Genomic DNA, 25,178 nt, shown 5'->3' with positions numbered 1-25,178 from the left:
TGTCCCACCCTTGCAAAGCAAAAATATTTTAATAAGGGTCATAAATCTCAGCTCTTGCCCATTCCTTAAGCATAAAAAGGCACGAAAAGCCAAAGTAATCTCAGTTACTGCAAATATGTACATTTATATACAGAATCCTTTATGACTATATTTGCCACATACCAGTGCTGTGTGTCTAAAGTGTGCATTCACATACTGTTTTGGGATGGTATCTTTCTGCAAGCTCCTCTGCTTTTGGCTGCCATGAAGGGAGGAAGCTATCCCACTGTAGTAGCTCAGTGACTGCATTGTGTTCAGGAGCTGATCTGCCTCAAACCAGTTCCAGCCGGTTCTGGTCACCCTACATAAAAAGCTATGGCAACCCTCGCTGAGTTGCCAACAAGTCCCTGAAAATCGCAGGGGCTCTTTTTCCTGTGGTGGTGGGGACGGCTGCAGCCCTGTCCCCCTGCTCCCCTCGTGCCCGGCCCACGCAGCCCCCTTGCTCCCCAGTGCCGCCCCACACGCTCCCTTCCTCTCCTCCCCCACTTACCTCCCACAACCTGGCTGAAAGCTGTGAGTGTGTGCGTGCCTGTCTGTAGCTAACAAAGAGACCGCAATAAAAATCCTCATAGGATCTCTCTTGCAGCACCAGGCAGGCTCGGCCACAGCACTGGGAGACAGACTGCTAACCAAGGGCTGCTCCCCCCTCTCTGCTCCCCACAGCACAAGGGGTGGCTGCTGATCAACGTCACATCTGCCCCCTCATGCCCACGGCCGTGGGGTGGCCGATCAAGGTCTTCTCCCGTCCGCCCTCCCCACTCCTCGCTGCATCTGGGGCCGCTCGAATGGCATTTTCTCTTCCCTGCACAGCATTACTACAAAGATTACCCACACACGCACCTCCCTCCCCTCAAGAAATCCATTTCCGCAGCAGCAAGATGCCTGCAAAATAGTTCCTTTGCCCCCTCCTCACAGCACCGAGTTGGCTGCTGAGCTGATTTTTTTTTTTTTTTTTTTTTTTTTTTGCTATTCAACTATCCTTGAGGCACTGAAAAGATGAAAGCTGCAGACCCACGCCTGACCAGCCCCCCCCACCTTCCCACACCCACAGCTGCGGGGGAGGCCAGGACACAGCTCTGCGCAGCCTGCACGGCTCCCACCCTGCAAAGATGGCTGCTGATTACAGCCGTTTGCTCGGTCCCACATCTCTCTCTGGGGCGATCCCTAATCAAGGTCACGACTCCCTACGGTGCCAAAGTCCCTCCAGAGGAGGGCTCGGCACCCACCTTCGCCCATGGCAGCTTCGCTCCTAGCCCGCTCCCCCTTTATTCTCTGCCACCCGGGGCCTTCCTCCTGCGTGGCTGACAGTCACCCCAAATCGAGACGTTATGCACCCCGCTCCTGTTTTGGCTACTCACCCTTGCACTGGTAAAACCAGTAACTACCTCCGCCTACGCGCCAAGCCCCATCCTCTCCGGGATCTGCCGTGAGATGGCTCTTCAGCAAGGCTTTCCTCCAAGCCAGCTGCCACGCTAGGCTACACCAACCAGCCCCTCTGCTCTCCGGGCTGCACCTGTAACTGTTAGCAGAGGTCTCGGGCACAACCCTTCACCCCCCCCTTCCCCTGCGGAGAGAGCTGAGATCTGGCACTTTCTCCACATCCCTCATCCCCACCCCATTCTGGGGAAAACGACCATGTTCTTCCGCTGCCTCAGCCCCGTCTTCTCCGCACAGGCGGCTCCAGCCGGCCCTCCCTCAGCCCCTCAGCCCGGGTGGGCTGCTCCCGCCTCTGCGGGCCGCCGTGGCCCCGGGCACCTCGCTGACGGACCGCGGCCCCCTCCCCTCGGCGCGGCGCCCGCGCCCCCCACCACCACCCTCCCCTCCCCTCCCACCACCACCACCACCACCCCGCCGGGCCCGCTCGCTCCCCGGCCCGGGGTCGGCCCTACCGAGCCCGGCCCGGTGCCGAGCCCCGGGCGGGAGGAACGGCCCCCGCTACGCGCGGGGGAGGCCTGGGGAGGGGAGGCCGCGGCCCCTCCGGCTGCAGGGAGAGAGCGGGGGGAAGGGGGGAGGCGGCGGGAGGGCCACGTCCGAGCGATTCCCCCCCCCCCCCCCCCGCCCCGCTCCGCTCCCCCCGCGCCCAGCCGGCCCCGGTTGCTCGGGTGGCCGCGGGGGCTCCGGCAGACGCCGCCCTCGCAAGCGCCCCGGCCCGAGCCGCGGCCCGAGCAGGAGCCGAGCAGGCCCGGCAGGCCGCTCCGCCGCAGCCTGCCCCGCGGCGCGGCGGGGCCTGCGCGCAGGCGAGGCGGGAGCCGGGCCGGGAGGAAGGCGACCCCCACCGCATGCAAACTCCGCACCCCCATGCAAACACACCTGCTGCGGCCCCGCGGCCCGGCCGCGGCTGCTCCGGCCGGCGGCCTCAGGCGGGCATGGCTAAGGTCCGCGCTGCCTCGGCCGCCCGCGGAGCGGCCTGGCTAAGAGATGGTGGAACATAATGGCAGGGAGGCTCTGCCGGGACTGAGGAGAAGGTGGGGGTGGGGGTGCCTCGGCTTGCACAGATGGGGGAGACGCTCCCGTGTGATTCCGTGTGAAACGGCTCCCTGGAGTGTGCCGGGGGCGGGGAGGGCTGCCGCTGCCTCCGAGCGCTCCGCGGGCAGGCGCCGAGGCCGGGGCCGGGCAGGTCGCGGCCTCCCGCAGCCCGGGGTGGTGGCGGCGGGGGGGGGGGTTCCCCGCTCTGCCGCCGGCGCCCGCCGAGCCCAAGCGGCCAGGGAATCCCGCCCCGAAAGGGAACGAGCGGTGCCGGCGGGCGCTCGGCCCGGGCCGCGCCAGCGGGCCGGTTCCGATCCCTCCCCCGGGTCTTCCCCGCGGCCCTGCCGGCAAGGACGGGGGCAGGCCGTCTACGACGACGACGCCGGCGGCAGCCCCGGCCCCGCGGGGAGGCCTGCCGCCGGGTCCCGCGCCTCGGGGCCTGCCGGGCCGGGCCGGCAGCGCCGCCGCGCTCTCGCCGGCTGTGAAGGGGTCTCCGCTCCCCCCGAGCGCCTCGGGCCTCGCAGCGCACCCGGGGGGGGCCGAGCCCCCGCAGCTGCCAAGGCAGGGCTGCTGCCCGCCGGCGGCAAGCCAACAGAGGACAGGCGAACAGGACGCGCTGTCAGCTCAGACCTTTTACTTGCTTCGCAAGTGTGGCCCTGCGGCACGGCTCCTCGGGAAGCCGAGGGCTCGGGACGCCGTTCCTGCTGCTCGGGCAGGTGTGAGCGGGCGGCGTCGGCGAGGGAGGCGGCCGGCCGGTGCGGCCTGGTCGGGCAGTCACCATCCCTACCGCAGGCCGCAGCAGGGAGGTGAGCCGTCTCGGCGTACTGCAGCGCTTAGGACATCGCAGCCCTGGACTTTGTCCTGGGCCGATGCCATCGTACCTCACAAAAAGGGATTAATGTGAAATTTTTAGGCCCTTCCTGGAGATGGTGTGGCTGTTTTGGCCGGCGCCTCTGGTGATGAGCTGCGTGTGGTAATAGGCTTCAGTTTGCTGCGAAGCAACCTGGCGTCAATGCCGTTGTTACAAATTTTAATATGAAGTTTCCTCCCTTCCTGTCATGGGACAGCCTGTCTTTCAAGTGTGCAGCATGATTTCTAGAATTCAGAGTTTCACATGGTCCACTTTATAGGGTCATATTAATGGCTCTACTTATATAACAGCCATCTCAAGTTTATGCTATACGCTTGGTATTTTACAGACTATATACACCATAACCACATATTCTGGCTGAAATAATGACGTTTTATTAACGTCTCTTACAAGCCTGTTGGTAAGGCAGCGAAGTCACAAAGGCCTATTGCATTATTATTATTAACACAGCTCCGTATGGGAGGATGCCCCACCAGAAGCTGTGTTACAGGTATCGATCGGGCAGGCTCGTACCCTGGCAGCTCGCACCCCGGCACATGGGGTTTCAGCAGGTGCAAATTCTGACTTGTTCCACTTAACCAAAAGAATAGCAAACTGCTCCACTGCCAACTGTGGCAATCGATAAGTCTGACGAGTTTATAGAATTTGAATATAATAAATTGATTCGGTAATTTATATAAAAAATGAATGGATTTGTGTTCGCATGAGTTTTAACGTTCAAGAAGGGCCATGAAATTCGGCTCGCAGAAGCCTAGTGCTCATCCTGCAAGTGACTTGTAGAATTAGGCCGTAATATTTGTCATACCCTATTTCTTCACAATTAACTAGTAAACTGATGTGATAAAAAAAGTGAAAACTACAGTCTGTTTTCTTACATTGCATTTCTGTGGTCAGCTTGCATAATAGTATAAAGAAGAGGGCAGCTGCTACTACTGCTTTTGTATTAATATCTGAAATGTTAATTGTTTTCACAGTTTATTCATGGCATAAAGGTCCTCATGCATGCTGTCTTTCAGCCAGATTTACTTATTTTCCTTCCAGCCAGGTGTCCTTGACATCTCCATGGCAGAAAAAGTCTGTCACCCTAAGTATTTGACTTCCAAAAAATAAAATTAAGAGAATTTTAAGTATCATTTCCAAGTGGTGCCAGGGTGACAGCTCTTCTCCGATAGCTTTTTAGTTCAAACACACAAAATAACTGGCAATTGCAATGCAAGTGTCCCTACGGTGTCACTTCTGCTTTGTGAGGCTTCGGTAGGTTTTTCAGCATGTTGACTTTACACCTTAGATCTGAGATTCAGTCTTGAAGTCACCTCAAGAGTGTTGTGACTCTGCAGGTAAAGCTGTTTTGGTTAGCTGCTGGGGAGGCTATGGGTGGTTATAGGTTACTCCAGCATTTCCAGAGGTGGGAACTGGAGCCCCTCACTCTATCCTGTCTCAGCAGCTGGGGCTGTACAGGGAAGTAACTTACGTAGTGAATTAGGGGAGTTTTGGTTCTCTGCAGCTGCTGAATCCTCACCCTTGAAGTTTCCATCTGAAAGTACTTCCTTACAATGTTGCAGCCAGCTAGAAGCACCATCCCATGGCCCCTCTATGTGGGTGGGGAAGGAGAAGACCCCGAGTGTGGCTTGGAAAGGAAGATGGGCTGGAAGAGCCTGTGCTGTTGGCAGCAAGGTGCTCTGGCTGCTAGTAGTTGCTGGCAGCACACAGAGTTGGCAACCCAGATTAGACTAGAACTTCCTTTTGTGTATCAGGTGACGAGTGACCAAAATAGAGGCCCCATTCACTTCCCCACAGACACTGCCATATAATCCTTAGAACCAGTGGCAGAAGAAATTACTGGGTTTTAAGATGATTCTGTTTTCTCTATTGGTGTTGCAGAGGCCAGGAGCAAAGCCTCTGATGCTGCTGTCCTCGCGGTGGAGAGTCTCAATCAAGACAAATGAAACCGCCAGTGTATTCCTTCCACTTTGACTCCACAACAGCACTGAGATGGGATCTCCTGGTTATCTGCGCTGACGGAGCAGTGAACTTTTCTATCGGATCGCATACCATGTATTTCGTTCCCCAGGAACTGTGAGGCTTTAACCCTACATTTTCTTTTCCTGAAGAAAGACCTCCAGTACAGCCTGCTATTATATTACTTCCTAGCAGTCAGCAAGGAGTGCTGCCAATTCAAAACATTTTCTCTTTGATGCTGCAGTGAATGCTGAATTTGTGTGCAATAATAACTTCTTAATTATTTAACTTCTTAAGGATTTCAAGGCTCTTGAAATCCAGAACTCTAAAATGTGGTGTATTCATCCCACACTTTCTGTATAGGAATCAGTTTTAACTGTATCAAATATAAATAGCTACAAACATAGCTTTTACACCTTAAAAATGTGCTGGGGCCAAAGATGATTTTGCACAATAAAAGATAAGGTCAATTTATGTTTAATTTTTTGATGTCAGAATAAATGATGCCCTTTTTGTCCTCTCCCAATTTTGTTTGTTGTTTTTACTCAATAAAGAAACATTTCCCTCCTGGCTAGTGAAACATCCTTAGCTTAAGCAAGAAGGGTAAAATACAGATTCCATATTTCCAATCCTAAATTTCTATTTTAGGCTAATAGCTTTACAACTTTTGGCAAAAAACTTAATACTATCTGTTACTTCAGTTGCTTTTTTAGGTTTTCACCTTAAAGTTTCCTGTATCATATTATCCACAAGGGCAGAGCAGAAGCCTGCATTTCTTGTTTTAGAATACTTATATATTTTTTTAATCACTGTTTAGAATGCAATGGTACTTTTCTTTAACCACTATATTTAAACATTCAGTATTAAAAAAAAACAGCTTACAACTAAACTTCGCCTCTTCAGATGCTCCTATTACTATTCTCTAGATATTTTCTTGGCAAAAAAAAAAATCAATTTCCTTTCCTGGTTAGTAAAATAAGTCTCCTATTACATTTTGGACTAAAAGCTCTAGGATTGCTTTTAGAAAGACGAGATTTATTAAAAGAAAGGGATCTCATATGAGATAAGATGAAGGACTTTGGTAGGGGAAATCTATAACCAGACTCAAAATACATCTTAACAGCTATTGAGGTCAAGTAAAAATTAAAATCTAGGATGATTTTGAATGGAAAATGTCTCTCATTTTAGTAAACAGACAAATATATGACAGACATGCACAAACTTCCATCCACATCTGTAGACTCTAAATGATAAATTTCTTCTGTTAAGGTAGCTTCTGGCCCAATAGCACATTAAAACCTAAATTTGTCCTGTGACATGTTTATCAAAGTGCTGTAGCGTTGTGGCACCTGGCCATCTGGTAGACTCCAGCGCTCTGATTTATAGCCAAGACTCGACCCGCAGGTGGGCAGGGGAGTTAAAATTCACCTAATTCTCACTCTAGATGCCTGGATCTAATCTGCAATTTGCCAGACTCCACACAACCACCATCTAACCTTTGGGGGTTGCATTAAGCCCTCTCTCGTGCCTATGGCACGGCACCGCTCAGTTGTGGCACTGGTCTGCACCGGGGCTGGTCTGGCTAGCTCTCGTGCAGCAGGGGCGACAGCAGCGTCAGAAGGGACCTTCTCCCCATTGCTCGGTGGTTAGGTTATTCCTAGGATTTTGGGGAGTCAGGTTTGCTTATTTGCAATCTCCAGACTTTGATTTCTTACTTCCTACAGTGTACTCAGCTGGAAGAATATTCTGGTAGATGATGCTTTGCTTCCGTGCTTGTTGTCCTGTGTCGAGTAGAGCAAGGCAAGAAAGAAACCAGACCCCCACACCAGCAGTGCGAGCGAGGCATGGGTCTGGGTCCCTCCTGCTGAGTGGTTGAGATGCATGGTGAAACTAGTGTTAATCCAGGCGGGATATCATGAGCGAGTGACTCCCTGTGCTGGAAGGAAAGGTTTGCTGCCCCGTGGAGGATGGAGCCTGACCGGTTGTCCAAAAGTAAATAAACTGAGGACTGATGACTTGTTTTTTAGCTTTCATTTTTTAAAACCAAGATAGTTAAAATGTGTGCCAATTCTACTGGACTTTTGAAGCATAGTTTGGTAATCCTTGTCCAGAATATTCTGCAGAAGCAATGCAGTTTGCATTTTCCACTGGGATTAGCTCAGAAAAAGAGCATGGAATTGTTGTCAGTAATAGCAAAACTACAGTGACAGAAAAAGCCTGCAGACTGCGTACAGATGTGTTCTAACTCCTAAGCCTTGAAGTGAAAGCTATGGTCTGATGGGGGAGGTCTTACTATTTAATAAATGATTTACAAGTTGGTTTTAAATTTGGTGGGTAGTGAAATGACTTTTACTCCACTCATTAGAGGTTAATGAAGAACATACTTATGCAAATGTATTGATTAGCTGCTTAATTTAGGAAGCAAGAGGACTTTTAATCTGCAAATTGTCCAACTCTGTGATAATTTTGTGGCAATGCCTACGTTGCAACATAAAAGTTAGAGCCATTTTTCCATTGGAGAAGGTAAATCACACTACCCATTTTTTGTCTCTTCTAGGGTCTGGTTACACTATGAAAACTGCCAAGTGTGACTGTTCAGGATTTTCTCCTAGTTATTGAAAAGCTGTCAACTACTTTTAGGACCAGCAACCATTGGTCACTACGGACTCGGAGCGGGCGGTCACAGAGGCCAGCAGAAGAGAGGTACATGGAGTGAGAAGAGTCGCTCCTGCTGCTCCTATCTGCGGGGGACATTTCCCTCCTTGGGTGGTTACCTCTTTCAAGGGTCCCTGTTGATCCCTTTACGGGTTGGGCGTACACTCAGCAGCTAGCAACCAGTTTTATATCGCCATTGCTTCTGATACAGGCACTTACCGACCAAAATAACCAGCACCTAGCTCAGAACAATGAGCGTTTTGCACACAGTTTAAATGTAAGTGCGGACCACAACAAACTACAGTTAAAACCTGCATATGACAAATATAACCCGTGCATATATATATATATATTTTTTTTTTTTATATATATATGCCCATGTATAGCATATACGTATTTGAAAACGATGCTGAATTAAATTTATGGTCAGAAAGCGAGAAATCTGTTGAAACCCATTCTTAACTACAGATTCTTTTCTTCAACATTGAGCTATCTTCCTTGGCCTTTTCTCCCTGTTATAACTGGCTTTGAAGACCACCTGTCTTTCAGAGAAACAAGAGGAAGAAGAAAAGAAGAGCACAAAAGAAGTAGATAAAACCCAAGATAAATGGATGTAGTCTCAAGGCAGGGGAGAATGTAAGAATATAATGTTAGGGCAGCCTCTGTGGGGCAGACAGCATTCAGATCATAATTGCTGCATAACCTGTGCTTGTGCCTCCAGCAAACACTGCCCATCAACGGTCAACAGAACAACATCTCCACAACAGGCAATTTCCCCCAAATTGAAGGAATGTATTGGACAAAGGCTAATGGCTACACAGAAGTTGATAACTCGTTATCCATCTGCAGAAGAGAATCTTTAACTACAAAGTGAACATTTGCAATGCCCAAACAACATGAAGAGTGAGAAACCCTAATAACTCTCAGGATAGTTAAATGCTGGAAGAACCAGAATACGGTAATGTCTTGGAACAACAAGAGACTGAGATTTTTTCATCACCTGTAGAAGAGATGCTGAGTTCAGATATAATACAAATGCAGGAGGATTTGACAGGGCTTAATAGTTTTTTCTTTTTCTGGCTGTTAACAAGCCAGAGCAAACTAACCATTATCCAAGGAAATCATAGTTAGTTAGCAAGGATCGTGGGCTTAAAATGGTTCTGTAAGTAACGGAGTTACTGTCAATACCTCAGCTTTTCCATGCATCCTGAGAGGTACTGGCATAACACGGTGCTGGGGAGGTCACAGCTCCTATGAACGGTGCCTTTGAAGAACTGCAGCCGTGCAGGGCTTCCTACTCCCGGAGCGGCCGCAGTTTAAGCCTCCTAACGCCGCGGCTGGCTGAGACGGTGACAGCTCGAGGCCTCAGGAGAGGCAGGAGCCATGGCGGACAGGCTGGCTGGGAGGCACCGTGTCAGCAACAGCTGCTCTGTCCTCACCATGGGGAGCTGCGGCTCCGGGCCGTGGCCATCCTGCCGGGGTGGGCACCAGGGTCCCCCGCCTCTGCCCCTGCACAGACACGGAGCAGCCCTCCCTGGACATTTGCTGGAATCAAAGGCACTCTGCCGCAGAAAGGCTTCATGGCTACCCTTTATTTCCGCATCTCCAGCGCGTGGTCTGTTGGGCCCTAAATATCAGCTGGAAAGACGAGCAGAGGAGGCTGCGATGGCATAACTCGTGCTGGCACCAATGGCCCCTGCCGGCAGAGCCCCCTGTGATGGGGATGGCCCCCAGGCTGCTCCACCAGCCATATCAAATGGCTGATTTTCTGAGCACATCCCTTTTCCTGATGCGCTGCGTATAGGCTGGGGCTGCGACCACCCTGCTGGCAGACAGGCCGGCTGAGCTGTTTTAGCAGGTCTCTGCCGCAGGCCGACGCTGAAGCTGCTGTGCCCTCGGGGGGATTTCCCGGGCCGGCTGCAGACCCAGGAGCAGGCGGCTGCATGCGCAGCGCTGCTGTGGCGTCCACGGGCTGCATGCGGGGAGAGCCGCGGGCAGGACGAGGCCTGACCTTGCTGCAGCCCTGGGTGCTGGAGGGACGCTTCTGCCGCAGGGAACCCGTGCTGGTCAGCGGGAAGAGCCTGGCCGCTCTTCCAGGGAGCCAGCCCCAGGGACCGATGTCTTCCCTGTGGCGAGGCGGGCTGGGATCAGGCCTCACAGGGTGTGAATGGCCACGGCCGAGCAGGAGAGGTGCTCTCCAGAGACCGCGCATGCCTTGCTCCAACCCTGGGTTCAGCCGTACCTGCCGTCCCCAGCAGCAGCTTGGATCCCGTCCCGTCAGGAGCATCCGCTGAACAAGGGCTGAGCTGCAGCATGGCGGGAAGGGGTGCGACGGCATCCTTATGGCGGGAAGGGGTGCGACGGCGTCCTCGTGGCAGGAAGGGGTGCGATGGCGTCCTTTCTCCTTCCGTAGGAACGTGTGGGCACTGCGCTCAGGGCGGCATGCTTATGGAGGCATATAAGGCCCAGCAGCGTCCACATGGCGGGAATGCTCTTGTGCCCGAATGAGAGTAAAGAGAAGAAGCTGGTCTAGTGGAAGGTGTCCCTGCCCATGGCAGGGGGGTTGGAACGAGATGATCGTTCAGGTCCCTTCCAACCCAAACCATTCTAGGATTCTATGAGTATCTGAAAAGTGCTGAGTCCTCACAGAGGAAGGGCAGAAAATAAGGGAGAGGTATTCCTCATTGGAAAGGTACCTGATACAGGACACCCAAATCTCTGGATCCAGGCTGTGTCCCTCCAGCAACGCGGCCTGGGTGGCTGGATGCCGTACTTGGCAGCACCGGTGCCTTTACGGTGAGCTTTCAGCACAGTGCTCCAGCTTCTTGTCTGCTGCTGAGGTTTTGTGCAGCCCCCGGTTTTATCACTGCTGGACACAGACCTCTGGCCAGCAGTGATCTGGTGATGGTCAGGCCGTCTGCTTTCACGAACAGCTTATGCAACCCACTTTTGGATCTGAAGGGGACACAGATTTTGCTCAGATCAGACGAGAGCAGTTTTCCTGCCAGAGTGTCTCAACCCATGAGTTTTACTTCTTTTCCCGATTTTCTCCCCCATCCTACTGGGTGGGTGGGGAAGTGAGTGAGTGGCTGCGTGGTGCTTAGTTGCTGGCTGGGGTTAAACCACGACACAGAGGGAGAGCACATGCACCTCGGGCACTCTCACACCTACATATGCACTGTAGTGTGAGGTCCCAAGCATATTCTCAGTCGGAAAAAAAGGGTTTTGCTCAAAATATACACATGTATAAGACTCACTGTTGCACAGATACCAGACTCGGCACGCAGGCCATATGCCTGCAACACTTGCTGGCTAGTCATCCTCAGGCTGCCAAGAGGTGGAACTGGTGTTCATGGCAGACGGTTGTACCGTGCGTCTCTGGGAAGAACTGTCACAGGTTTACATCTGTTGGCAAAAGGATGCCTTTAAGCCCAAGCATTTCTAGACAGGAAGTAGCAAAAATGAAGTAGGAAAACTTGTGATGATTTGATGATTATCAAAACTTGGAAAGGCATTTCTTCTGCATTGGAGTGCCATTTTTAGAGAATCCAAGATGGATATGAGTGACGGGAAGGCACAGGCTCTGCTGAGAGCAGCCCTTGCTCCAGCTTCTCTCACACCGCTCCATGGCCCCTTGCCTAAGCCCATCACGAAGGATGTGACTTGGCTGGCATGCTGGCTTGCATTATCCATGCTTTGTGCACACCTCCAGGCTATTCTTAGAACCACAGAATCACAGAATGGTTTGGGTTGGAAGGGACCTTCAAAGGTCATCTAGTCCAACGCCTCTGCCATGGGCAGGGACATCTTCCAATGGATCAGGTTGCTCGGAGCCCCATCCAACGTGGCCTCGAACACTTCCAGGGATGGGGCATCCACAGCTTCTCTGGGCAACCTGTGCCAGTGTCTCACCACTCTCACTGTAAAACATTTCTTCCCTATGCCCAATCTAAACCTGCCCTCCTTCAGTTTAAAACCTTGTTGCCCCTTGTCCCTGTCACTGTAAGCCCTGGTAAAAAGTGTCTCTCCATTTTTCCTGTAAGCCCCCTTTATATATTGAAAGGCTGCAGGAAGGTCTCCCTGGAGCCTTCTCTTCTCCCGGCTGAACAACCCCAACTCCCTTAGCCTGCCTTCAATGGAGAGGTGTTCCAGCTCTCAGATCATTTTTGTGGCCCTCCCCTGGACCTGCTCCAACAGCTCCACATCTTTCTTGGGCTGGGGACCCCAGAGCTGGATGCCGTGCTCCAGGGGGGGTCTCACCAGAGGGGTGAATCACCTCCCTGGACCTGCTGGTCATGCTGCTGGTGATGCAGCCCAGGACATGGTTGGCTTTCTGGGCTGCGAGTGCACAGTGCTGGCTCATATATTTTTGTTTTGTTCTGCACTAAGATACCCTCAAACAAAGGAAATCGCTTATAGCATCTATACTAGCCACACAGAGGCCCCACTGAACAATTACCTGGTTGGTCAGTAGTGCGAACGCACCACACCATGTACTCCAGCAAAACAAGTAGTTTAAGGGTAAAACGCTCCAGTGGAAGGTGTGTGGGTGCGTGGGCAGGAGCTGCATGAGGGACAGCACACGCCCGATCAAAGTAATTTGCCCAGCAGCACAGAAGAGTGCTGCTGCAGAAGGCCAGACCTGGACCTGGGTTTTCCCAGCCATCAATCACCTCACAAACTCAGTCCTCCACCTGTGTCACCAGCAAGTTACACAACAGGACCACATGCATATTGCAAAATGTAAGGCTAATGGATTTTCCCATGAGCACTATGGTCTTTTCCGCTTACTAACACCTTCCAAATGCTGCGCCAGAAACCCCTCAGTCAGCGTTCTCTTCAAGCATTAGCCACCTGCGTGATTAACATCCAGTATAACAAAGCTCATCAGCCTAGGACATTGAAAAATGTCTGTTTTGTTCCTTTAACGTGCCATATGTATGGCGTTTTTTTCCTTCCTCCTCCTGATATTTATTCAAGTATACGAGGATTATTTCTGAATTATTCATCATACAATATCTGATTAGACTGTGGCTGTGCTGGCTCCCACTGCTTAATGAATGAGCCATTAGCCTTTTGCAGATGGTGCTATCAACAGCTATTTGAATGCTGTATGTTCACCTGCATTTACACAGCACTGTGAGCAAAAGGATAGAGCTGAACCTAAACACAGGGTTGGGAGATGATTTTTTTTACTGTAATATCCATTAAGTAAGTGTCATGTCATGTACAACACTCCCTGGCTCGCTCACTGTCAGAGTCCATGGAATGGCCTCATTAGGCACTCCCTATAGGAGCTATAGGTGGAGTTTCCACAGGGCACCTTCTGACGCTGAATGCACCTTCTCTCAAGGCTGGAATCCTACAAACCGGACAAGGAGAGGAAGTATTTTTGCAACACTTAAATTTTGTTTTAGACAGTATCTAATACAATTTTCTCAGAAAATCTTTGTGTAGTTGAGTATATATCCCACGAAACTATTCATTACATCGCTTCAAGCAATGAAGTAAAGCACATTAAAAAAATTGCTTGCAGTTATCATCATTTATGTATACACTGTCTTTCTACACCAATGCATCCTGCAAGGTTTGGTCGCTGCTGCCATTTCAGAGCCAAGGCTCACCTGGATGAGCAGAGGCAGACACCATCTGTGTGCTGCAGATACTTCTTTCTCCTAAAGTTAGAAACTAAGAAGTGAGAGATGGCACTGTACTAGATAACCCAAGCAGTGGACTGAGCAGAAACGTAACTGGCACAGGCGCACCCTTGCTTTGGGAAGGTCTTTGACAGATGTTGGAAGACTTTTCTGTTGAACTGGAGAACAGTGCATAGCTCATGGTGCCAATGAGCTTGAGAAATTCAACCCAGAATACACAGTGTGCTCATATGTGTCTGCTCGGCACGGTTCTTGCTGGTGCCCTTAGGGCCAGCCAGGCAGTCCGGCACCGAAACAGCTGGGCAAGGGGGCACCAGGAGGCAATGGGTGCCTGGTGACATGCGGCCACCCGCTGTCACCAGCAGAAGGGTCAACCAGGCATTCGGTACCAGCAGCGGCAGTGCTTTTACTTCTGCCTTTTCATAACCTACCCCATAAAATGGAATAAGCACATAATAGAATAAGGATAAAGGGGAATCCACAAAATCCAGAGCTGGACTCTGAGCAAGTCATCAGAAGAACTAAGCGAAAGCCGCTAGCAGCCAATTAAGAAACCTCTGCAGCTGGAAGAAGCTCAATTAGGTGCAGCATTGTTTTCAGCAAGAGCAATTTTTCTGCTCCTTTTCTTCTGTTTACCTCAGGAAACGCGTTCCTCACGGATGAGGATGTCAGCAGCAGCTTAGCCTGTCTGTGGTTGCCGATTTTGAGCTGCCCGTAATGTTCTTCCTACAATTGAAGCAAAAATAAAAATAAAAGCGGCTTGCTGATTTGCAGCCAGCACAGCCTGGGAGTCTTTCAAGCAATCTCAGACTTTTGGTGCTGGTACTTGGTATCTCCTGCTGGAGGAAGGACATCTGATTCATCACCACCAAAGGCTACAGAAGATGAGTCAGGATTATACAAATACCATTTAGTTTGTGTAACAACACTGCTTTCTGTATTGAAAACTTCCTTTTCTGCTGTCATAAAGACCTCTACTGAACAAAACCCGAAGTATGCAGCGATGAGCAAACTGTCACCCAAACTGGGGCTGGTCGCTTGTGCAACCTGTTTTTTGATATTTGTGGGGTCTCGGCTGTGACGGAGCGGCAGGGCTGCGCAGTGTGGCGGCGGGGGGGAAGGGGCTAGCAGGAGGGGGCTGACGTTGAGGAAAGAAAACTGAAACTCAAGTGTCAGAAAAGCGTCTTGGCAGAGAAGTGTATCAGGTTCTGTGAAAAGCCTTCCAAGACCAGTAATAGACACCCAAACCCTGTGATGAGTCAAATCAAAAGCAGAAATAACTTTGATCAAAACTTTTGATAAGATATGGGAGAAATGCACATACAGTTTGCATCTGAGTATTAAACTCTGTATATATTGATTTTAAACCCTGGATTAAATCCAGAATATTTAAAATATTGGCAAGCTCTTATTTATATTAAACAGTTAATAGTAATAAAAAATAATAATCCCCCAAGCCCCTTACAAGCTTTGCTCTTATACACATCATTTTTCCTAGTCATCATTTTAAGAAAATATGATTTTACACATGACTAGGTGACATCTAAATTCTTCAAAATGCTGTACTGATGGTTGAGAGCTCCGCTTAATTCACCGCCTGTGGCATGAGGGGGGAAATGATCCCTCTCTAGGAAAGACAGGTGCTATTATCGCCATTTCCATTTCTTTCAAATTGCAGATATTGCTGCCTCTATGGTGATTCTTCCACTGAACAGTATTTAATAACAACTGAGCTAGCTCCTGTGCTAACAGTTGCCCAGGATCTAAGTCAAGAACAAGTGTAAGCCGGAGAGTTTCAGCAACACCTGCCTTTGTCCTGAGAATTATTGACAGCAGATTACAGTGATGAACTGACAGTCTCTCTACACAGTTGCCACTTATGTCAATGGTGAACTCACTATTGAAAATAATTCACAGGTGTCTGTGTTACACATCATTTAGTGGTTCTGTCACAGCCTAAGTTGGGAGTTGGTGGGTGTAACTTCCCAGTTACGAAGTGCCATGGAGCAATGCTAAGCCTGGCTTGTGTAACTAAAGAGCAAAGCGTGCAAAGCTGAGGTGTGCACATTTAGCAGCACTGTACAATCGCTTGCTTGGATGATCCCCGGCTGGGGCAGACAAGGTCGGCTTTCCTTGTCGTCGGTGCATCCTCAGAGGGCATCCGCACTGGAGACCTGCCCTGCTGCGCACCTCGCCACCAGACCTGGCTGGAGGGAGGACCCGCACCCCGCTCTGCCGAAAACTGCCAGCTCAGACGTGCTGCTGAGCTCACGCAACCGACAGCTTCCGTGTGCGCAGAGGAATTCCAGTGTCAGAGAGCACGGTACCTCCGTGGCAGGTCCCCAGCGTGATGCAGCCACCAAAGCAGCCAGGTCTGCTCCACCTGGGGTCTAGTAGGTCTCACCCGCACCCTTGAATGCCGGCAGCAGGGAACCAGAGCAACCCGTTGCCTCTCCCCTACTCACAGGCTGACAGCAGCACTGGAGGATCTGGTTCAAGGACACTTGGAACTACAGATGTGCATAATCTGTATATACGCACAGATATGCACACACACATATATATATATTCACGCATATCTTCCTTATGTAGCATATTTTAGGTTGCATGCTTACAAATAGGAAGTACAGAAAAACCTACAAGCTCAGGTTTGCTAACCCTTACCTGTACACAGTACGTACCCACCGCACGCTCTCAAGCCTTTGCCTGAAGAGTTTGCTGCAACAGGAAGACAGGCAAGGGATCAGCCCCGTCCCCGCACGCAGTCCTGCAGAGGGTTTTAGAAGTCTATGTAAGAGTCAAGTGGACAATTATGAATAAAACAAGGCAAGTTTCTTTTTGTAAAAATTTCTGAGGAAAATGAAATGTCTGCAGCCATAATCCAGAGGACTTTAAAGAAGGTTGCCAGTTTGCAGACTTAAACAACAGGAACCAACAGCATTAATAGCTTGTTGGCTTGCTTCCTTCCACCACCAACTTGAACCCAAGGTCTATGGCAAACAGTCCTCTAGCTCAAGCTACACCTCCTGTCCTTACCAGTTAACTTAAATCATTACTGGGCTTTGGCATTACTCACATAGGCACACTCTATCCTAGATAATGTTGCATGTATTATCATGGTGAGATGGAGGGAAGTTGTTCTGCACTGGCAACACCTGCTCCCTGCCCGGTGAGCACTCTACTACCCTACAAAAGCCTTAAAAATACCCAACAACCTAAACCACCAAAAATGTTTTAAAGCACATCTGGTTTAGGGAAACACTTCTGCTCGCATAACACATCACCCTGTGGCATGCCACACTGCTAATCTGATGTGCCCGGCACTTGGAAACACCCCTGTCCTGTTTGACAAAGGGAGGCAGGAGATGCAGGACGATCAAGGGCTTACAGAAGGGGGAGGAGAAGAACCAGGGGAGCATCCAGCCCAAGCATGGACCAAGCCCCGAGGGTTTTAACGGTCAGCAGCAGCCCATGCTCGTAGTTTTAGAAGCCTTCTTTGAGACAGATTAGTAGTCTCTGGTGGCTTTCCCCTCTTTTGTACAAAAGGGCAGGTGGCGAGGCTCTTTTGGTTTGTTTCACATAAAAGAAACAGATATAGGATGGTTATCTTGCTGGAAGGGGTCCCCCGGTGACAGAGTATTATTCCCCATGGGACGTGAGGTGGGGCGGCAGCATGCCCCCACCCCCAGCTGCTCTGGCCTGGTTACGTCCCCATAAAATTAGTGTGTTTTTCCCATGCAGCATGATGGCTGACCATTATCCATCGGTAAGACATCCGTCGCTGTCACCGGTGACAATACTTGGGTCTGACTGCACCTGCTGTGGCCCCGATTAGATTGTGTTTAATGGCAGGCTGCTTGGGGAGATTACGAGCACATCGTGGGCATCGGCTCCTCCAGCATCTGCACACATTGTCTGCAGGGGCTAATCCGCCGTTTCAGACCTGGGATATCTTGCCTCTTTGTCCCTTCACCTCTCAGAAACCTCTGTCTCCAAAACCGCGCTCCCACGCAGCCGCTGCTCCCTCACCAGTGCCTGCCCACGCCATGGGCTTGGCATCTGCGGCTTCCTCCCACCCTGGACGTGGCCGTGCTGTTGCCATCCCTCCGCACGGCCTCCTTCTCCCCGCTGGCATGCGCCGGGGTGGCAGATGTGACCCGGGGGCAGGCGGGGGGCTGCTGGCACCCTTGGGGCGGCAAACCTGAGGAAACCCGCAGAGGTTTGGGCTGCACGGAAAGACCTCCTTCTTACAGCGTTTTAGTGGAACTGCACTTCTCAGAAATACTCCTGACGTAGCATAGCCTCAATAGTCCAGGACTGGTAGCTCACGTCGTTACCCAGGACAAGCGAACCGGCTCCCGGCCGCAGCAGCGGTGCCCGGCCTGGCGGAACGGCGGCAGCAGCAGGAGGTGGTTGACCCTCGGTGGCTGCTCAGCTGGCTGCTCCAGCGGGCAATGGAAGCCCCTGGCGAGGGTTCCCAGCCAGCCTTCCGCCGCCACGGCTCCAACGACGGAGCTGGACGGTGAGAGGAAGAGCTACAGCTTTGCTGGCATCAGCCGTGGGCTAGCCAGGGGCAGGGGGGGACATGGGACAGCAGTGGGGGACATGGGACAGCAGTGGGGGGTGTGCATGCCTGGAGGAACACCAGAACCAGAGCTTCTGTTAATGAGTCTTGCTGGAGCTGTCCCCGGCCTCAACAGGCACGATGTGTCCAACAAACACGCGTGCACATTGGAGCCTCAGTCCTAAAAGGGGCCCTCTAGGACTGAATAACTAACCACTAAAAATATTACTGTAGGCTTCCTGCATGACAAAAACTATCATTTATTCCTTCTGAGCCCCTGTGTGACATTTCTCACAAACGGTCTCACCCACGGTGTTTCTGCATCGGGAGCAGAAACAACAGTCAGACTCATGGGCCATAAACTGCCTTAGTTAACTAAAAAGGGCCAGGGCCAGCTGCTAGTCCTGAGCCCAGCTGCACAGGCTGGCCAAGTTCATGCAATTCAATCAGCTTCACTTCCAAAACCGGCGGCCTCAATGGTCTCTGGGAGGGCAAACCCATGCTCAGTTAGACAGGATCTTAGTAGCACGTTAAAAGCAAAGCAAAGTTACTAATGCGATGCCTTGGTCTTTGCTTCCAGGTATCCATCTGTATCCACATTCACCTGGGGACAACAGGAACTTTCAGGGTCCATTTGTAGAAAAAATCTCTTATATGAGAAGAGATTTGAACTTTTTTATTATTATTACTTGTACTGCACCCTGCTCTCTCAAAGGCTCCAAGATGAACTTGACTTGTTTCATCAGCAGATGCTCTGGCTAAAGGCTGATGGATTCCAAAGGAGAACACAGTACAGCCAGGATTAGAAGGTGAAGGGCCTTGCTATTATAACTATTAGAGCTTGGAGAATCTGTATAACTTGGTGGTAAAATGAAAAGAACAACCTGTTTTTTTTATGGATTGTTTCAAACCATCTTTTCACTAATGAAGAAATACATCTAAGACAATCTCAAAGCACAGACCTTAAGCCAACAACAGTCTAAAAGCAAAATATCTTGATTTTATTGAAATGTTTCATATCCTTTTTTTCCTGTCAAAGCTATTCCCTAAACATCAGTCACAGTTTTGTGTGTTGCTCGCTCCCCCCGGCTCCGAATGCATGATGGATGGGAGGAAGGAAAGAATAAACTTCTGACAACAAAACTGATGCCCGAGTTACAGCAACAGTTATAACAACGCTGAGAAAACCAGACCGAAGATCTCAGGAACTGGAGAACTGAAGCTCAGGTGTGAAAAGCAGCCCCATAGGCAAGGGCAGAAGGAGAAGCAGAGCAAGAGCTTCCTGGGGTCCCATCACTTGGGTGAGCCCTGCACCTCTGCGTTCAGTTCACACACGCACAAGAGTGCCCGCACCAAGCAACAGACCTTTGCTCGCCTCCTCCTGGATCCGATCCGCGGGGTCTGAGGGAGGAGGAGGTTTCACCACAATGTCCCCGGTGTCAGGGAGAGGGGTAAAGTGGCACCGGGCTACAGCAACCTCTCCAGAGCATCGCGGCGGAATCCGTGGCAGAGGACAGAGCTTCCTCTGGCACAGCCCTCACCTCGGGTCCCGCTCTTGCAGCTGGTAGCACATCACGATCGCTGTGAGCCTGGCGAATACTTTGAAGGAAGTATAAAGGCAAACACCCCCCCCCGCTGAAATCATACTGAAAATTAAAGAGTTGAATAAAATTTTAAATTTGATATGAAAGCACACAGTATCAGATAGTCTATTGAATTCCCACCCTAAAGGTCCAACTGTTTGTTAGGCATCCGGTGTTCACACTCACAGTAAAGCAAGGTTTTAGAAAATTCAGCAGGAGGTTTGAGAGGCAGCTGTCAGGGTGCAGCAGGGTTGGGGCTGGCCACACCAGGGGTGCGAGCCAGGGGGGACCCGGGCATGGGCAGTGCCCTCACCCCCAGGCACAGTCCCACGTCTGACCCCGGCAGACAGAGCCTGCTGGCAGCAGGGTCCACTTCAGAGCTCCTTATAATTTTGGAAGAGAAAATAACCTCACAGCCTTATTTTTAGCATTTTGTCCATTAAAGATGGCTAAAAATTATTCACTGAGTTATGGACTTGTGATAACAACAGAATGGCAAACAGCAAAACTTGATCTAAACCCTGCTTAGTCTGTCATACCTACAAGCCAGGTTCAAATGCCACGATACAATCTTTGCAGGCAGAGAAATTGGATTGACCCGTTCTGAAAGCCTTTCTCCACCGCCATTCTGCAGGGACAATACAAACAATTATACAAGCCCAACATGCAAGTAATGGCTTGGCTTCAGATACGGCAAAAATTTACATTTTGCATTGCATGCATGCAAATAATAATCTAGGTAGCAAAGTCAACTGCTGAGCATCATCTCTCTACTCACTACATTTTTTTATTACTTCTTCTTAGAGCTGTCCAAAAATGTCCATCTTACATAATTAAAACCAACTCCAGTTTGTGATACATCAAAATTCTGATGGTACCTTTTGTACCTTATATATACCATAGTTTGAACATCTTCAGATCTGGCAGGCAGATGGAGTTTAACAGGAAGTATTACATCAACAGATGCTACTACCTAGTTATCTTTGCTCAGTCTGGGAATAAATTGAGGGGTAAGGCAAGAAAACATGTTTTCTTATAGAGCCACCATCTGCTAATTTGAGAAGCTGCTGTCACTGATGACTCAGTATCACTTGTATATGCAAAAATATTACTAATATCATTCTCAAGACAAATATTATTAACATTAACTTTATTATAATTATTGACTCGCACCAAGACAATAGCAATAAGAAAATATTGTACCTAATGAGTCTAAAAGGAAAATAACTTTAAATAGAATTAGTTGAGAAAGAGCAGTTATTTCTCTTGGGAACTTTTAGATAACAAACCTGGTTTTATCCTTCTTTTCTAGCATATTCTGTTAAGAAAGGGAAATGTTTGTTGCTTGACATCAGACAGAGCTTTGCCAGCTGTGGAAACTTAGTCTTCACACACACACACAAAAAAAAAAAAAAAGTTTTGTTTATCAGAGTTTATAAAGAAAGGAACTGATTATTGGATTGCCAGCAGCAGAGATGAAGAGTTACAATTATTTGTTTTATAAAACAAGATGATGGGAGACCCCGAGGTGTAAAGGTGTCCCAGCACACGTGGGGCACCAGGGGCCTGCTGAGCACGTTGCTCATCTCATCTCATTGGGATTAGAAAAGGGAAAAGGAAGCTGATGGAAAGATGACAGCTGAGCAGAGGGTAAAACCCCTCATTCTGCACAGCCACTAAACAAGTAAAAATGACTCCACAGACCAGAAAGGTTTGCCTGATTTGAATTCTGTAGTGAATATACATGTAACTAAACTATGAGTCAAACCCCGATTTTGACCTGGCAGACAGATAATGATTCAGCTTTAAATCACCACTTTTCCTTCCCATTGCCCAGTGCATTGCACCTCTGCACACCAAGTACATGCACTGGTATTCCCATCTTACTGGCTGGATTTGACCTTGTTCCCTTGCTCCAGCAAAGTACCAGCAGACTGTCACTCCTTTACAACCAAAACCAAAGACAAATTTATGTCCCAGGGAGTTACTAGTCTACAATACACAAAGAACCAGGTACACTCAAACCAGCATGCCTGTGCACCCTTAAGCTTTCCCAGAGAATATGAATATTTTCATAGATATGAGAATTAGATGCAGCCCTTAGACCCCTCAGAAGTTGTCAGATCAGTCTCTGTTGTCAAGCTGTATCAGCTGGTATGAAGAGACAGCCAAGTCCTCTGCTCTTCGACGTTTTCAGTTCTGCAGTTTCTTTCAAGTATGCTTCATCTGGTAAGAGCACCTGCTGCCTTGCCTTCCCTCACTCTTCACTAATGGCATCTCCTGCATTTCAAGTGGTGTGCCTACAAGCAGCATTAGGCCCAGCATTTCTTTTCCACTTCTTTTCTATTTTCACCTTTTCTGTTCACATCCCACCCCATCCTGTCCCTCTTGTGCCCTTCACCCCATCCCCACAACACGTTCTCATCCTGAACCGCAGCAAGATCAGTAAGTCCAGCTTGGCTCCTAAATGTACCCTATAGAGAACAGGCAGGTTTGGGGAGAGGCTGAGTTCCCTCGCAGCCTGCTAAGGGCAATGGGTGCTGAAAAATGTGGATTTAGCGTCACAGCTGGTGAAGGGAAGCCCCTTACAGGACTGTACCCTCGATCAGCAGCTGTACACTTCTGTTCACCCACTAGAGAGCGTGTGACTGCACAAAACCAACACAGCAACGAATTCCGTCTAATAAAAGATCGTATTTTTTCAGACATACAACAACACCATGTATTAGATGAAAAGAAAGGGACTGTTACAACCTCACACACCAAAAGCATCTCTTGTTTTAGAGGACTCCACGATTACCTGGGACATCTGGTCCTGTCTGGAGTGGATGCAGGTACCCTGACTCCCAGCCCTGGGCTTTTCCACCCAGACCTTGCTGACCTTCTTAGAGACAGTGGCAGAACACACAGACCTCTGCTCCATGACACTTGAAACAGCAAACTTGGAAAAAAAAATTGCTTTCGATGTACAAGTACACTACCAGAATAATTTCACAATTGGGTCTATGAGGCAAACTTTTATTACATGACTCAATTTTGGGGATCAAACTCTGCAAGCGTAGTTTTGCAATGCAGTGAAATGGAGAGTGATATTTTAAGTTAACATGTAGTAGCATTTACTTTATATACCATGTAGGGTATCTGTTTGCATTTATTTTGTAGACATGTTTAAATGCCAAATATTCTTAAGAATGATGGACTATTAAATTATACATTCACAGACACAGCATAAAACAAGCCTTTTCAAATGCTTATTTAAAAGAAGTGTATCAGGCAAAAGGAAAAATGTTCAGGTTAATTTCTCTGCAAACTGGTTGCAGTGGCGTTAATTGCCTCATGCTGTCCACTTTCAATGTTTCTGGCCACTGACCCCCAGCATTGAGGGAGCAGGGGCAGATGCTTTATGATGCTGCTCTTTATTTCAGCCTGCCTGCTGGAATGCCGCTTGTGGACTCTGTGCTGTAGAAAGAGGTCAATTAGGATTAACAGTTAGTCACTTCAAATGACTAAGAGCACCATGAACTGGCAATGCAGAAGTGAGCAGCTCTCCAAAAAGACACCAGTTCCTGGCCTCTGCCATGCAAGCTGTGGAAGAGAGTGAGCTGTAGACTGCTGCAGACCAGAGCCCAAGAGCTTGCTTTTGTAAAGTGCTGCAGTTTCAAAATTTTTGTTAAGATGGAAACAAAAGCAGCTTTTTACTCTCTGTCTGGAGATGTAGAGAAGGATGCTACAGAACACAGTATCATTACTTAACACAGCAGTAAGTCAAGCACCCATTCAAGTCCCTTCTACAGCTCAGGTATCCTGGGCACTGAGCTAAATCCAGCACATGAACTCATTGGCAAATACAACCTCAGTGGGCAGCTCCTTAAGCTCTAGCTGCACGAGCCTCCTTGCAGGCAGCAGGTCTTCTCAGAGAACTAGAATTGGACTTTTTGTTCAACCTGAACTATTCTCTGCCTTTCCAGAAATTTGCTTTTGGGTTGAAGATATTAATGACAATTTTTCATCACAAGCAATATGGTTTTTTGGCAGAACATAGATGTAGGCAGAAATGTCTTTTTGATAGAAAAGCTTCTTGCTAAATGTTTTTTTTATACTAGCTTTTGTCTTCATCATGAATAACTTCAGAACCAGCAAAGTAACAAGTCTCAACCTCAGTAATATAGTCTGAATCTGACCAATTTATTGGTATTGCTTCAGGGAGTGTTTTAGTAGTAATCTTTCTCACATGAGAACTGAAATAAAAACCGCTGCATGCTAAGTAGAATTTGCACTCTAGAAATATCTTTTTGCATCCCAGGGAATGAGTGACCTCACAAACAGTTGTAAAGTTGAACGGAAGCCAAACCCCCAAGAAATTCAGCTTAGAAATGTTGGTCCAAAGCTAGAGGCCAAGTTTGGAGGACCACCAATGAATGGAAACTTACAGTTCCACACAAATTTCAGAGTTTAATTTATTGTAGATTATCTAGTACTAAAGATCTGAGTTGAATGTGCCCAAATCAAAAGCAACAGACATCTGATTATCTATTATTTTTATATAAAGCAGTGCTACAGTTGAGAGAGGATGCCAAAGAATAAGGTGCAGATGAGCTGCGACCTCGTCCATCCATCCATGATCCAAAGTTTTGTGAATATACCTACTTCAGTCAAGTGCTTCCTTTACACAGGAAGACTGTAAGCCAACAAACTTCTTCAGCCAAAGCTTATACAGACCAGTCTTGTGGAAAAAGGAGTGTTCTAAGTGCCATTTATTGTGAAATGAAATAGCAGAGTTTAATATTAACATTAAACACCAAACAGACTAGGAAGTTTTGTAACTATTCCTTAACTGCAGAGCAGCATAGATGAAACTGTATCTCCAGATCAGCCTTGGAACAAGGGCTTGCACTGCCAAACGTTCATGCATCCACCAGAAACAGAAGATGACATACAAACTCTCATGCAGGAATTTGGATGTAGTCCCTGCAACGTGAGCCCAGTGTGCTGGACTCAAAGAGTTATGGCTGGAGAAAGAATGTTAAAAAGAACTTGGAAACTCAGTGGATAAACAGATCACCTAAAGGTGTCCTGGGGCTTCTCAAAAGAAACGGTGCTGGTGCTTGCTAAATCAATGAATGCCTAGGCAGCAGTAACAGACTTAGGTGCACAGGTATGGATTCTGTAAAAGGATATAAATTAAAAAACAGACCATGAGGGAAAGGAGGATGAGAGTTTGGTGGTGGTTTGCAACACACTTCTTATACTCTACAACTCATATTACATCTTGCATGCTTTCATTAAGAGAAAATATTGCACTGTGTTAAGGCCCATTTAAAACAATGAAAATCATATATATATATATGTGTGCACATAAACTTATTTTTAAACAAACACAGTAT

The 25,178-nt window shown here is 48.9% G+C and overlaps 2 protein-coding genes across 13 annotated transcripts in view; one reads left to right on the top strand and one right to left on the bottom strand.

The window, feature by feature from the left end:
• The window catches only part of ZNF532 (zinc finger protein 532), a 51,555-nt gene extending 49,217 nt beyond the window's left edge, over nt 1-2,338 (bottom strand). For 3 of the 12 annotated variants that reach the window (XM_052778903.1, XM_052778904.1, XM_052778897.1), the window contains exon 1: nt 1,398-1,838. Coding sequence is in view for 2 of the 12 variants with exons in the window: in XM_052778911.1 (XP_052634871.1) it covers nt 1,398-1,558; nt 1,929-2,320 (553 nt within the window). In the remaining 10 variants the exon portion in view is untranslated. Of the gene's footprint in view, nt 1-162; nt 368-529; nt 1,839-1,928 lie in introns of those variants that run through there. The other 9 variants (XM_052778899.1, XM_052778906.1, XM_052778911.1 and 6 more) reach the window with 8 other exon arrangements.
• Nucleotides 2,339-2,457: 119 nt separating this feature from the next.
• On the top strand, nt 2,458-5,861 carry LOC128137751 (collagen alpha-1(III) chain-like). Its single transcript, XM_052778926.1, has 2 exons — nt 2,458-3,311; nt 5,258-5,861. Exons 1-2 carry the CDS (start codon nt 2,458-2,460, stop codon nt 5,277-5,279), a joined length of 876 nt encoding a protein of 291 aa, XP_052634886.1. The 3' UTR covers nt 5,280-5,861.
• The last annotated feature ends 19,317 nt before the right edge of the window (nt 5,862-25,178 follow it).

The sequence above is a fragment of the Harpia harpyja genome, chromosome Z (genome assembly GCF_026419915.1).
Source record: "Harpia harpyja isolate bHarHar1 chromosome Z, bHarHar1 primary haplotype, whole genome shotgun sequence".
NCBI lineage: Eukaryota > Metazoa > Chordata > Aves > Accipitriformes > Accipitridae > Harpia > Harpia harpyja.
Note: the sequence above shows the minus strand (reverse complement) of the source record. Positions and strands in the feature narration are given on the sequence as shown.

Bases quoted from the DNA above. Each gene is read 5' to 3' on its own strand.
- LOC128137751 (XM_052778926.1), top strand. From the start codon at position 2,458: ATGGTGGAACATAATGGCAGGGAGGCTCTGCCGGGACTGAGGAGAAGG. The intron at 3,312-5,257 runs GTGAGCCGTCTC...TTGGTGTTGCAG, and splicing joins CCGCAGGCCGCAGCAGGGAG to AGGCCAGGAGCAAAGCCTCT.